The 13,230-nt window shown below is 40.7% G+C and overlaps 1 protein-coding gene across 1 annotated transcript in view; it reads right to left on the bottom strand.

Moving 5' to 3' along the window:
- Positions 1-13,230, bottom strand: part of LOC111321605 (coiled-coil domain-containing protein 57) — a 16,819-nt gene extending 3,589 nt beyond the window's left edge. Inside the window, exons 1-13 of the mRNA XM_022924539.2 lie at positions 12,546-13,230; positions 11,947-12,062; positions 10,196-10,331; positions 9,615-9,908; positions 7,408-7,547; positions 6,155-6,313; positions 5,010-5,172; positions 3,702-4,068; positions 3,085-3,270; positions 2,382-2,482; positions 1,790-1,990; positions 1,106-1,229; positions 50-235 (exon numbers count right to left, since the gene is read on the bottom strand). Coding sequence (XP_022780274.2) covers positions 50-235; positions 1,106-1,229; positions 1,790-1,990; positions 2,382-2,482; positions 3,085-3,270; positions 3,702-4,068; positions 5,010-5,172; positions 6,155-6,313; positions 7,408-7,547; positions 9,615-9,908; positions 10,196-10,331; positions 11,947-12,062; positions 12,546-12,914 — 2,542 coding nt within the window. The 5' untranslated portion in view covers positions 12,915-13,230. The remainder of the gene's footprint in view (positions 1-49; positions 236-1,105; positions 1,230-1,789; positions 1,991-2,381; positions 2,483-3,084; positions 3,271-3,701; positions 4,069-5,009; positions 5,173-6,154; positions 6,314-7,407; positions 7,548-9,614; positions 9,909-10,195; positions 10,332-11,946; positions 12,063-12,545) is intronic.

The following is a 13,230-nucleotide window of genomic DNA, read 5'->3' as shown; positions in this document are numbered from 1 at the left end:
TTTCTGTACCATTTAGTCAAAAAGGATTGTCAGCAACCTAGACGTTTACCTGTATATTTTCCGAGCTCCGCTCTGAGTCTATTTCCCATCTGAATAAGCTGTTCTTTCTCTTGAGACATTCGGCTGATGCGCCGCGCCGCCTCGTGTAGTTTGCTTTGTAGCCGCGCCATCTGAGATACTGACGGTTGAGAAAGGGAAACTGGGTCGAAGAAATCTTTGTCGCTTGTTTGAACACCTAAATTATGATAGGATGCAATGTAAGCCAATATTTAAGACAGTTCTGCTACGATTTTACGGCACTTTACCCAAGAATAAAAGTTTGCTTTGGTGGATTTTGCACATTTTCAAAACGAGGCAACAACTTCTACCTGATAAGTTGATAAGTCTGAGTATTCTCATTACCTGTTTTCTGGATATTGTTTACTTAAGTATCATGCGGAGAAGTTACAAGCTGATCACTTCTGGGAGTTAAATAAACGCTATAGTTCACAGTTTACCAAAGAAAATGTGTTTAGAACCATACATTGAAATGGTCAAGATCAGGACACACTTTTCAAAACGTAACATGCACAATTTATTAAAAACGTGTTCTAAAGTACACGTAGACTTAAATTTCGATTCAATGTCAGTATCCGAACAGCTGCCTACAAACCCCTCCCCCAAACCCAACAGGCCCCCCAGGTCGTACTGACGGTAACCGTCAATTTTAATTTACCTAACCATTCTAAGCAACACATGGCAATCTGCGGTCTTTCCTTACACTTAGGTAGCACAGAAAGCCGGAAAACTCTTGAACAAAAGCTCATCTTTCAAACCGGCAGTCTAAATCCCACAGGTATCAACGAACGCTTTTCATTCCACTAATTTATTCGTGTTTTTCTCGTTGCCATGTTCCCACCAATCACGTAGCTCCTTTTTCTGCTTTTAAAAGCACACACAACCCACAATTTCCCTATTCGCTCCGACGAAGGGCTAACGCTCGAAACGTCAGCTTTTATAATCGTAACGGTGGCCAATTTACCATTTCAACTTTGTTGATATATTCAAATTATACGGTTAGTAAGTCGGGTCATATTGTAATCCTCAGACTGCTGGCATATCTCACCTGTTGCTAGTTGTTTCCTCAGGCGATGAATCTCATCTTGAAGTTGTTTGATGACTTCTGCCTGAGGACTGAATGATACAGCTCCTCTCCCTTGAGATGCAAGTTCAACTTTTAGACTTGACAGCTAGCGATAGGAAACAAATTTAAAAAAAAAAAAATCGATACTATGCAGAAAAAAACCGTTATTGTTTTATTCTCGTCAAAGTACACTCAAAAGAAAAACAACCTCTTAGTGGGAATAGCCACAAGAAGAATCCCTCGACTTCAGAAAAACCTTTCTCTTAAGAATGAGAAAAAGGCATTTTTTTCAAGTTGGGTGGTGAATTAAAGAAAGAGGTGATTCGTTTTGTCACGACCGTGTAACAAATAAAATAAATCTGTGTTCCCACGAGGAATCGAACCCCAGCACCTGGGATTCTGCCCAACGATGCTCTACCACTGAGTCACAGAGACTCTCTGTGGTAAGCTGAGCCATGACAAGGTTCTTAAGTGACACGCGTGATACATACAGCTAGGACTAGCAATGTCGAAAGGGTAGCAAACCCCTCAATGGCCGTACTCACCAAAGAGTTCCCCAAAGCTCAATGGCAGAGCATGGAAACCAAGGTCTGGCGTTTTATTCCTCAGGGGGACTCAGTTTTTGAAAAATTTGCGGCTCGACAACATAACTTGGTTTCAAATTACCTGATTTCCTAAGGAAGTAGCCTCAGCATTCCGTTCCAGTCCGCTCTTAAAGTACTCGTCCGCCTCTCTTCTGGTCTGGGTCAGCTGCAGTTCCAGCTCGGTTACTCGCTGTTTCAGAGCAGTCAGTTCATCAGTGGCTCGCCTACTCTGTGTCGTAAGTTCATACCGTAGCTGATCCATTGCTAACTGTTTCTGGCGAACCTGCCGAAAGACGTCCCCAAAAAATAAAAGATCACAAAAAATGTAGTAGTAGAGAGAGACCAAGTTAGCTTAGAGTAATTTTAAAGCGGCAGTAAGGGAAAGTAAACAAGTGAAATCAAGTATGAAGGGTAGTAACAAGGAAAAGAGGGAGCGAATCCATAAAAAAAAGTTCAAGACTTGTTGGAGATTTACCCCTATGAGTTATACCGCATCTTACAAGCTGTATGAAACTTCTCGTAGTGACCTATTTCTAGGATGGACATCCCTTCAAGAAGAGTTAATGTACAGCAAAATGACCGAAGGTATCCGGAGTGACTACGGAACTCTGCATAAAAGCAATGTGTGTCTCGCAGAGGTCTTCCTTTAAGAAGAGCTAACTGTAATGAGTTACCTCTTCTTGCGAATGCGTCAGCGACCCCTGCAGATGATCCACGGTGCCTTGAAGTTTCTTCACTTGTGCTGACAGCTCGAGTTTTTCCTGGCGTAAAGCACCTGATGAACGATAATAAAAGCACATGTAGTGGCATTTCTTAGCTCCAAGAGCAAATTTCACTGATACTTATTGTCGTTTCACACTACGGTCGGAGGTAAGGGACGAAAGAAGCTTGCAGATATCAGTCTTCACGTAACTCCAACTTATCGCAGCATAACAAACTCGATCCCCTTCTTTCAGGCTTGGTCCGTCGAGCAAATGCAAAATGCAAAATGCGAAAAAAAAAAAAAAAAAAAAGAAAAGAAAACAGAAATTAAGCTTTCGCAAAAATTCCTTGCCTGCACAAATATATCGCAGCCAAAGAAAATTAGGGTTGGGAAAGGCAAAGGAAGAAAGATTTTGTTAAAAATTCGTCACACCAAAAGGAATGGTATCCGCGCTTGTCTCTGCGTCGTGTCCCACCAGGAAATAACCTGTTGCAAGCTCTTGTCAAAGAAACTGTAAAGAGCGAATTAGTGGATGAAAAACGTTTAGTGGTTAAACTCCCACTGTTTTTCGCTACCCGCTTTTTGGTTTTTCCCAGATGACCAAGAGCTTAGCACGAGTTGTCCAGCAAATTGTTGCCTGGTGTTTCCCACCTTTAAAACAGTTAAGTCCTTACCAATTGTTCCATTCAGCTCCCTAATGTGTGCCTGTATGAACTGATCTTGCGGTTGACCGCCATGTACCGATATTTGTGTCCCCCGACCAGGTTGCGCCGACCGTGGTTTCTCCTCAACTTGCTGTTTCAATGCACGGTTCTTTGACTTTAATTCGGTGATCTCCTTTTCAAGTGACTCCACATATTCTGCAGAGAAAATGTTTCCTTGACTAAAATTCAATAAGAGCACTGCTCAACAGCGCAAAAGCGATAGACGACGAAGACTCGAAAAGTTTGCGGCGGAAAATAGTCGCAGCTTCGTCGTCCATCTCGCATAATACACTGTTTGGAAACTACGTGTGAATGCGAATTGCTTTTAGTCTTGCCACTAAATTTGAAATCGTTGCTCTGCTAAATTTGAAGTTCAGTTAACCAAATTATCTTTAACGCTCTGTGCTTGGTGTGTACTTGTGTCATTTTCATTCAGGAACACCTTGCCAACATAACATTACGCAATTGAAAATTTTTATATTGATAATTACACAACGTAAGTCAGAAATTATTATTATTATTATTCTTATTATCATTATTATTATTATTATTATTATTATTATTATTGCTATAATTATTATAATTACCTTTGGTCAGTGGGACGGGCGACCCATTTTCACTATCTCTTCGTTGCAGCACAGCCGAAGAGGGCCTTGCAGCAAATTCATTACCAAGATTCTCCATGTCCTGCCTCATTTGTCTAATCACAGATCTCAAATTACTGTTCTGTACTTCTAGCTCTTTGATTTTCTCCTCAGGAAGGAGGTCACGAAGATTTTCAACATCACGCGAAGAAGTTCCGTGTTGCTCTTCCTTGTTTGGTAGTTCTGCTGGAATGGCGAGACTGTGCCTTTGAAGGGTTGCGAGGGCCTGGTCTCTTGTCTGCGACAAGACGCGAATCAGTTCATCTCTTTGTGCTAACTCTCGCTCCCGTTCTTGAGCAAGCGCCGCAGCCTGTTGATTGTTGAAAGTAATCCTTAATTTAAGTGTTTGTCTTCTTCGTGCATTGATCAATTGGGAGCGGGTTAGGGTTAGGGCTACAATCAAATGACTCTCTGAGGGAGGGAAAGGGATAATCGCTTTTTTGGGATCAACACACTACCAAAGTAGAACCATAAGGAGTGTCGAACGTTGTACGGTATTGATTCAGGTTTTTCGCTCTCTATGAGTAGAAAAGAAAATGTACGCTACCCTCACAACTGATAAGGTGCAAGTCAGTAAGATCAATCGCAACCTCAAAAGGGTAACCTGTTTCGACCGAAATTCTCGGATCAATGATGGTATCTGAACAACAGCGCACCCCTACCCCTCCCCTAACTTGTTATCAGTTGACTGTTGATGGGTTAGGGGAGGGGTGGGTGTACAGTTCCTCAGAAACTGACGTTGATCCAAATTCTCAATAGCACCCTCTGATATTTCCTTTTATTTCTGAGTGGTACCCATTCCGAATTTGGTTTCACAACTTAAAAAAATGGTAAACACCACAGCATACATTACTGAGTTATGGATGCACGAAGGAGGTTGCTAAGCACGAAAGAAGCGTAAGAGTCACGCGAGGCGATAGCCGAGAGCGACTCTAGCTTCTTGAGTGCTTAGCAAACCTCCCAAGTGCATCCCTAACTCAATAGTATACGCTGTGGTGTTAACCATTTGTTTTATAACATAATATTGATACATTTTAGCAAAAGAGTTCTCTTTCATATATTTAACAAATCTTACGTGACCAGAAAAAACAAGCGCGCGAAAACTGGTCTTTGCATTTGCTCGCGTCAGCAGCGTACACCCATGAACAAATGGTGGACACTGAATTGACCAATCAGAGCGCGCGCTTTACTTTGGTTACGTTAGAAACTAAATTCGAATGCGCTATGACTTGCCAACCCTATACCATGTACCTCATCTCTCTGCTTTGTGAGAGCTGCAAAAAGCTGCTCCTGTTTACTGTACACCTCTCTTTCGGTGTCCTCGCATCTCCGCTGCCAATCAACTTCAAGTTGAGCTCTGGATCGTTCCATGGAAGACTCTCGCTCCAAAGCTACAGTGAGTTCTTTCTTATATCTGCATGAAAAAAGGGTGTTCAAATATTTACCTGAGCTAACAAGCTGCACGGGCCAGCCACTATAAGATATGAATAGGCCATTTCCCGAATTACCTTTGGCCCCAGGCTCTTTTTCACTACGAGCTCGAGGCCTATTGCCATTCGTATGAAAATGAGTTTAAATTGCATGTGAATGAAAACTTATAATCATATGAAAGGATGAGCCCCAGTACTCGTTTTGAAAATGAAGCCAAGGGTTATTCAGAAATGGGCTATTGGATGAAAGACCACAGTGGGCAATTATACATATTCTGTGAGGTTAATTTTTCATAGTCAGTATTGCCCAAATTTAAACGTTTATCTCAAAAAACACGCTTCTGAAGAGAAAAAAAAAAACACTGTCCATAACGATACGGCTTAGGTAAGCTTTTACTTTGCCCTTTGTTCTCTTCTTGGCTCTATATCAAACTGAAATGTCATCTGCATTTGACGAGATTCGCTTTACGAATGAATATTCCACAGATCATAGGGTCTTCGGGAAGTCTGCTGCTCGCTGCCATTCATTTAACAGCAAACGCAGTTTTTCCAACAGTTTAAGAGTTACGCTTTTAAACTGAAAATCTAGGTCAGGCATTAGAGAAATTTTCGCTTAAATCGACTTCCAGATAAACAAGGAAATATCTTATTAACCAAGCGCGAGGGCCGTACTGGGAGAATATCGGCCCGAGGTCTTGACAGTACAAAAAAGACCGAGGGCCGATATTCTTCCAGTACGGTTCCGAGCAAGCTTGGATAAAAAAAGATTTATTATACGACTGAAGTTCAAAGGGACACAAGTGCGGTATCATTCGGGACCATTCGGGACAGTGCCCGGTCCAATACTGAGAGAATATTGACCGGCAATAGGGCATTTTGATTGGTTGATTTTAGTTATTGGCCCTCCGACTGCCCGAGTCGTGTAATAATTAATCAATATTGAATTACTTATATTTGATAAGTAACCTTTCAGCGTTCTCCTTGAGCACAACTATTTCCAGCCTCATCTTTTCTTCCTGTTGACGTAAAGCTTCTAGTTCAAGGTCACGAGCCACTGTGGATCTGGCGTGGTCAGCGGACTGTTTTTCCAGTTTGTGTTCTAGATCTGCTACGGTTCCCAGTAGTCTGACAGCAAGCAATGAAATAATCACACACAAACAGGAGGTATTGTATGGATGGAAACTTTCAAGCAAATAGTCTAAATTGATCGGGGGAGTGGGGACTGGGAAAGAGGTAATAGCGATTTTATGCACCTCCCCTCCAATGTGACCTCATTTCAATTCTCAAACTGATCTGTTCCGGGCGTTCAGTCAGTATAACAGGAAGCGACAGTAAACCGCGCGATTGTGGCGGGGGACTGGTAAAAAAACGAGGGAGGTTTGGTTCGGGTCGTCTGACGTTCCTTACACGACCCGAACAAGGGCACGTTTCTCGAAGGTCCCGGTAACTTAACGGGCCCGTAAGGCTGTTTTGTTTTCATTCAAGATAGAAGTTTCAAAATTATACTATAAAACTATCAGGTGAAGAAACAAAATGGACTGGTTAGGGAGCCAAATCCTGCTTCTCTAGTTTTTTAGATTCAGATTTTTAAATTTTAAAGCCAGTTTTGAGCCGGTTTTTTGTTTACAGAGGAATTTTTACTGAGAGAAGAAAGTAATCGGGGATTATCATTCCGCTGGCCTTGTTTTTCCTCACCATCTGTTTGGTCTAAGACACCAGTACCACTTTCTCGACCAATCTGATTGAAACCATAACCAATCACGTATTGGTCATTTTCATTTTCTCGAGCTATGAAGAGTTTGTTTGATTTTAATCTAAATTTTCACTGAAAAGTTACGATATTTACCTTTCCTCGGATTGGCCATTGTGATTCCTTTGGCTTTGGTTTAACGATACTCTATCGAATTGTTTTCTATAATTTCTTGACTCCATGTTTTTCATGATATTTTGATAGGTTTTACATTGTTATTTCTAAATATTTACCAGGTAGTCTATCTTGTATGGGGTCCCATTATTCTTTTATAAACCTCTTAATGGCTTTTGTTATAATAGGTTCTTTTTCTCACTTTTTTTTTTCATATACATATATTTGTGCTTTTACAGATTTTTTCATTAAAAAAATTGTAACAAATAAAATTCTTGCTTACTTGCACAACTTCCCTCACGCAGACAATGTTATCCTACAATTATATTCATAACACATCAGTAATTTCAAGTACCTTTGAAGTTCCAACTCTTTTTCCTTCCCAGCATCCCTGATGGCCCATTGAAGTCTACGGCATTCCACTTGCTCAGTTTCTAGTTGATTCTGCAAGACTCGGATTTTTTCCTCTAGACTTCTTTCAAGCTCACCATGGGCCTAAACAATAAACAATAATATATAGATTTAGCCAAGCCTAAAAGCGGAGCTCCCAAGTTCGTAATATTAATGATAACATGAAAAATGTGCGTTTGCCAAGACTTGCCTTTGACACCCCTCCCTTCGTTTTGATAGTCTCCCCTACCCTACCCGTGCAATTTGAAGGCACGTACATACGTGTGTACGTACGTACGCTCGGTCAGTCACGTGACAACCAAACGAAAAGAGGTTGACCATATTCCATGGGTATGCGGCTCTGCCCCACGCGCACGAAGCGCGCGTGGGAACCCCGCTAGAAACTGCATATCTACTATCTTTTGTTTAACCCTAAACCCTGATGAATGACAAGCATCTTCTTTCTCCTAACAATTTCTCCCGTGAGTCACCTCTCCTAGACAACAAACAATAGAACGTGCATGTCTATTATCTTTTGTTTAAACCTGAAACCCTGATGAATGACCAGCGTCTTCTTTCTCCTAACAATATCACCCCTGAGTCACCTCTCCTAGACAACAAACAATAGAACGTGCATGTCTATTATCTTTTGTTTAAACCTGAAACACTGATGAATGACCAGCGTCTTCTTTCTCCTAACAATATCACCCCTGAGTCACCTCTCCTAGACAACAAACAATAGAACGTGCATGTCTATTATCTTTTGTTTAAACCTGAAACCCTGATGAATGACCAGCGTCTTCTTTCTCCTAACAATATCACCCCTGAGTCACCTCTCCTAGACAACAAACAATAGAACGTGCATGTCTATTATCTTTTGTTTAAACCTGAAACCCTGATGAATGACCAGCGTCTTCTTTCTCCTAACAATATCACCCCTGAGTCACCTCTCCTAGACAACAAACAATAGAACGTGCATGTCTATTATCTTTTGTTTAAACCTGAAACCCTGATGAATGACCAGCGTCTTCTTTCTCCTAACAATATCACCCCTGAGTCACCTCTCCTAGACAACAAACAATAGAACGTGCATGTCTATTATCTTTTGTTTAAACCTGAAACCCTGATGAATGACCAGCGTCTTCTTTCTCCTAACAATATCACCCCTGAGTCACCTCTCCTAGACAACAAACAATAGAACGTGCATGTCTATTATCTTTTGTTTAAACCTGAAACCCTGATGAATGACCAGCGTCTTCTTTCTCCTAACAATATCACCCCTGAGTCACCTCTCCTAGACAACAAACAATAGAACGTGCATGTCTATTATCTTTTGTTTAAACCTGAAACCCTGATGAATGACCAGCGTCTTCTTTCTCCTAACAATATCACCCCTGAGTCACCTCTCCTAGACAACAAACAATAGAACGTGCATGTCTATTATCTTTTGTTTAAACCTGAAACCCTGATGAATGACCAGCGTCTTCTTTCTCCTAACAATATCACCCCTGAGTCACCTCTCCTAGACAACAAACAATAGAACGTGCATGTCTATTATCTTTTGTTTAAACCTGAAACCCTGATGAATGACCAGCGTCTTCTTTCTCCTAACAATATCACCCCTGAGTCACCTCTCCTAGACAACAAACAATAGAACGTGCATGTCTATTATCTTTTGTTTAAACCTGAAACCCTGATGAATGACCAGCGTCTTCTTTCTCCCAACAATATCACCCCTGAGTCACCTCTCCTAGACAACAAACAATAGAACGTGCATGTCTATTATCTTTTGTTTAAACCTGAAACCCTGATGAATGACCAGCGTCTTCTTTCTCCTAACAATATCACCCCTGATTCACCTCTCCTAGACAACAAACAATAGAACGTGCATGTCTATTATCTTTTGTTTAAACCTGAAACCCTGATGAATGACCAGCGTCTTCTTTCTCCTAACAATATCACCCCTGAGTCACCTCTCCTAGACAACAAACAATAGAACGTGCATGTCTATTATCTTTTGTTTAAACCCGAAACCCTGATGAATGACCAGAATCAATTTTCTCCTTACAATATCACCCCTGAGTCACCTCTCTGCTTGAAAATGTACCAGTATTGTTTTGAGAAATTCCATTTTGATCATTGCTTGGATTAAAAGGGTTAAGATGAACTTACCTCTTTAGCTGCAATAAGTGCTTGTTCCTTCTCCTTAGCATATCGATCCAACTCTGTGTGTTTGTGTTGAAATTTCTCTTGCATCTTGTTTATTGTCAATCTTAACTGTTCCTTTTCTGCTTCCATTTCAGCCTCCTTGGCTTGGTTCATGTTTTTTTCATCTGTTAACTGCCATTCCTTCATCTTCACCTCCTTTTCTAAATTGTGGACAATTGTCTCCGTGTCTTCCAGTTCATCTTTTGTTCTTTCTCCACTGGCTCTGAGTAACTCTAGTTCCTTTGTGAGCATTTTAACCTGAAAATGGAATACTCCATCATTGTCTCAAGCACCAGTAACTTATTAATACAGAATTAAAATTAAAATTTAGGATGACAATGTACATTTGGGTGTTCTAAGTGTTTTGTGCAGTTTCACCTAAGCAAATTGCAAAGCTGAAGAGAGCAAACTCTGTATTGCAGAATTATTAACCACACTGTCGAGTCTAACTCAAACTTCTATTTATTTATAACAACCTTGGGGTAGCTTAATCTTGTTTTCATCAATCTACACCAGTTTTGTCCTTGATCAGGTTTTTTACAAACCTTTAACTCACTGGCAAGTAAAGAATTACTCAAGTCATCTGCCTTCTTTCTGAACTCATGTTCTCTTTTGCATTGTGCATCATCAAATCCTGACATTAACTCTTGCCTCTGAGCTTCCACATCCTCCTCAGCTGCCCTGTAGAAATTATAAAGAAAATTCTTTAATAATTTAATTGTTTTTTTTTTTTCAATTCATTCCTCCCTTGGTTCAACAACTGAGCTGACTGGTTCACCTGGAAGGAGCTTATCCCAGCTATAATATCACAAGGTGACTTGGAGTATTGCAGCTACTAACTGTAATGAATAAAGGCTGATAGTTTCGAAAGAAACTGTTTGGGGCTGTGTCGGTGGGAGTAACGAAATAATTTGGATATATCAACAAAGTTGAAGTGGTAAATTGGCCACCGTAACGGTTACAAAAGCTGACGTTTCAAGCGTTACCCCTTCGTCAGAGCGAATAGAGGAATTGTAGGTTATGTGTGCTTTTAAAGGCAGATAACGTAGCTCCATTCTCTGCCTTTAAAAGCACACACAACCCACAATTCCTCTATTCACTCTGACGAAGGGCTAACGCTCGAAACGTCAGCTTTTGTAATCGTTACGGAGGCCAATTTACCACTTCAACTTTGTTGATATATCCAAATTACTAACTGTAATGATTCCCATTATTTTTGGAAACTCAATGGAGGGTGTTCAATAAGCACAGGACACCTATTTTTTTTGTGTGAGAAACATCAGAATGTGCAAAACAAAGATTTAATGTTTATTTGAAAAGAATCAAGAAGACTTGAATCAGACTTGCTGTCTCTGGATCCTTCCTGGCAAGAACAATGAGTCAAGCAATTATCACAAAATTTGAGGACCGGATCATTCGCTTGAAGGAACTCTGTACTCACAAGGGCATGGTAATTGAGAGACTGAAACGAAGACCACTGTTTTTGTAATGAGGCTTTAAGTAAGCAATTAAAGGAAGATAAACCATGGTTGTTCTCAGAGTACTTGAACTCTAACAGTGCTGTCACTGAAACAGAATAGGGGTGTTTATTGGAATAGGGGCATTTTTTGGTATAGGGTCCTTATTGGAATTAAGGTGCTTACTCAATATGGGCACTTATTATCGAAAACAAATTTTAGGGGAGCGCCTATAAGAAAGGGGGAACAAGGGTCCTAAATTGAATCATTATGATACCCCTGTCCACCGCAGATTACCAGAATAATTTAATCTGTTTTCCCGAACAGTTTGGTGATAAAAACTTAAAATACTCCTAGGTGGCAAGAGACAAAGTGAAAGTAAAGTGCCCTTCCCAAGGACACAACACAAAGACCCCTGGGCAAGTCTCAAACCTGGACCCCTCAATCCAAAGTAGGTAAAGCCTACTTACGAGATAAGTGGCCCTTCGTGCTGGTGCTTTAGTAACTCCGGTTTCTGTAGCATGAAGCCACCTGGAGTACTTCTACTACCCTCTGGATGGAATGCTAGTCCATTGCAGAGGTTACCCTAGCATTAAATTTGCTGGTTCCCTTTTAATTCTCCTGGATGAAGAGAGGCACTCTGAGAGTAAATTGTCTTGCCCAAGAACACAACACAATGTCCCCTAGCTAGGGCTTGAACCCAGACCACTCGGTCCGGAGTCAAACACACTAACCATGAGGCCACTGCACCTCCCACATAACCCAAAGTCCAGTGTACACAATGTGAGCCCACCATGTCTCCCACAGCTGAACTGAATATTAATCTATTACTATTGTACCTCAGCTGTACTTGTAGCTCTCTTTTGAATGACTCAAATTCCTCTCTTTCTTTGTTCACCTCATTTTCTTTGTTGAGTCTGAACTGGTTCAATTCCTGTTGATGTTCCCTCAAACGCTACAATTCAATAAGCACCCAGAAGTTGAGAGAGAAGCTTCCATCCCATACTTCAGGGGAGATAGGGAAGTAACAGACAGTTATTACATGATAAGCTGAAGTATACTTATTTCTGATCTATGGGAGGACAGATGCCTATATATATATATATATATATATAGATGACATCACCATTAACAAGCGTTTGCTTTTTTATCATATAAAACATAAAGATTCAGTTTTGCCGTGGGTCTGTGCAGCAATAAATCACAGAAGATTTCAACATGTTTTAAGAATATCAGTGACACACTCAGCTGCCCCTTGTGTGCCAATGTTTTGTTCTTGCCACATTTGACTACATGTAATCTATTTAACTAGTTTATTGGTGGTTAAAACAGTGGGATCACCAAATGAAGTGATAAAAGAGATAGAAATGTTGCGCACATCACCGGGAAACACATGATAGTTTCCAAAGCACAAAAATTAACGTCTAAAATGTCACACCTGTTGATAGTGCCTCTGCAGTTCTTCTTTGGCCTTCTCCTCGTGAGATAATTTGAGTTTGAGGTCATCTAATTGGATTTTTAGATCACTGACCTCCCCATCCCTTAAACTATTGATGTTTCTAACTTGCGAAAACAACACATCGTATCTCTGTAGCTCTTGGTCTCTCTCTTCCAACAGTTTCAGGTTGTATTCAAAATCCTCTTTCAGCTTCCTAAATCGCACTCTTTGGTTGTTAAGCTGTCCTTCTTTCTCCTTAAGAGCACTCTGCAATGATTTATTTTGCAGTTGTTGCGCTTCCCTCCATTCATTTTCTTTCTGTTTAACTAGTTCTTGCAGAGACGAAGTTTCGACGGAAATATGTGCCATGAAAATATAAATACTTAGCGCCGGTCTGAACAGAAATCGCGATTGTTGCTGTACTCACATTTGCATGGAAATACATAGTACAAACTGGAAAATTCATTTACGGATAATAAAACACTGCAGCATTTCCAACTCCGTAGAAAACAAGAACAAAATAAGATCGATGTCATGCATCCAACTGAAAATCTGCCGCCATAACATTTGCAATAATTCAATCCCAGACCTCTATCGAATCACACGGTCATCAGGTGAAGCGCGGGGACGGCAGGTTTCTGCGCTAAATTTCGTGGAATTAGTTTTCATCCCTTATTGAAACTTT

This window comes from Stylophora pistillata, chromosome 10 (assembly GCF_964205215.1).
Source record: "Stylophora pistillata chromosome 10, jaStyPist1.2, whole genome shotgun sequence".
Lineage (NCBI taxonomy): Eukaryota > Metazoa > Cnidaria > Anthozoa > Scleractinia > Pocilloporidae > Stylophora > Stylophora pistillata.
Note: the sequence above shows the minus strand (reverse complement) of the source record. Positions and strands in the feature narration are given on the sequence as shown.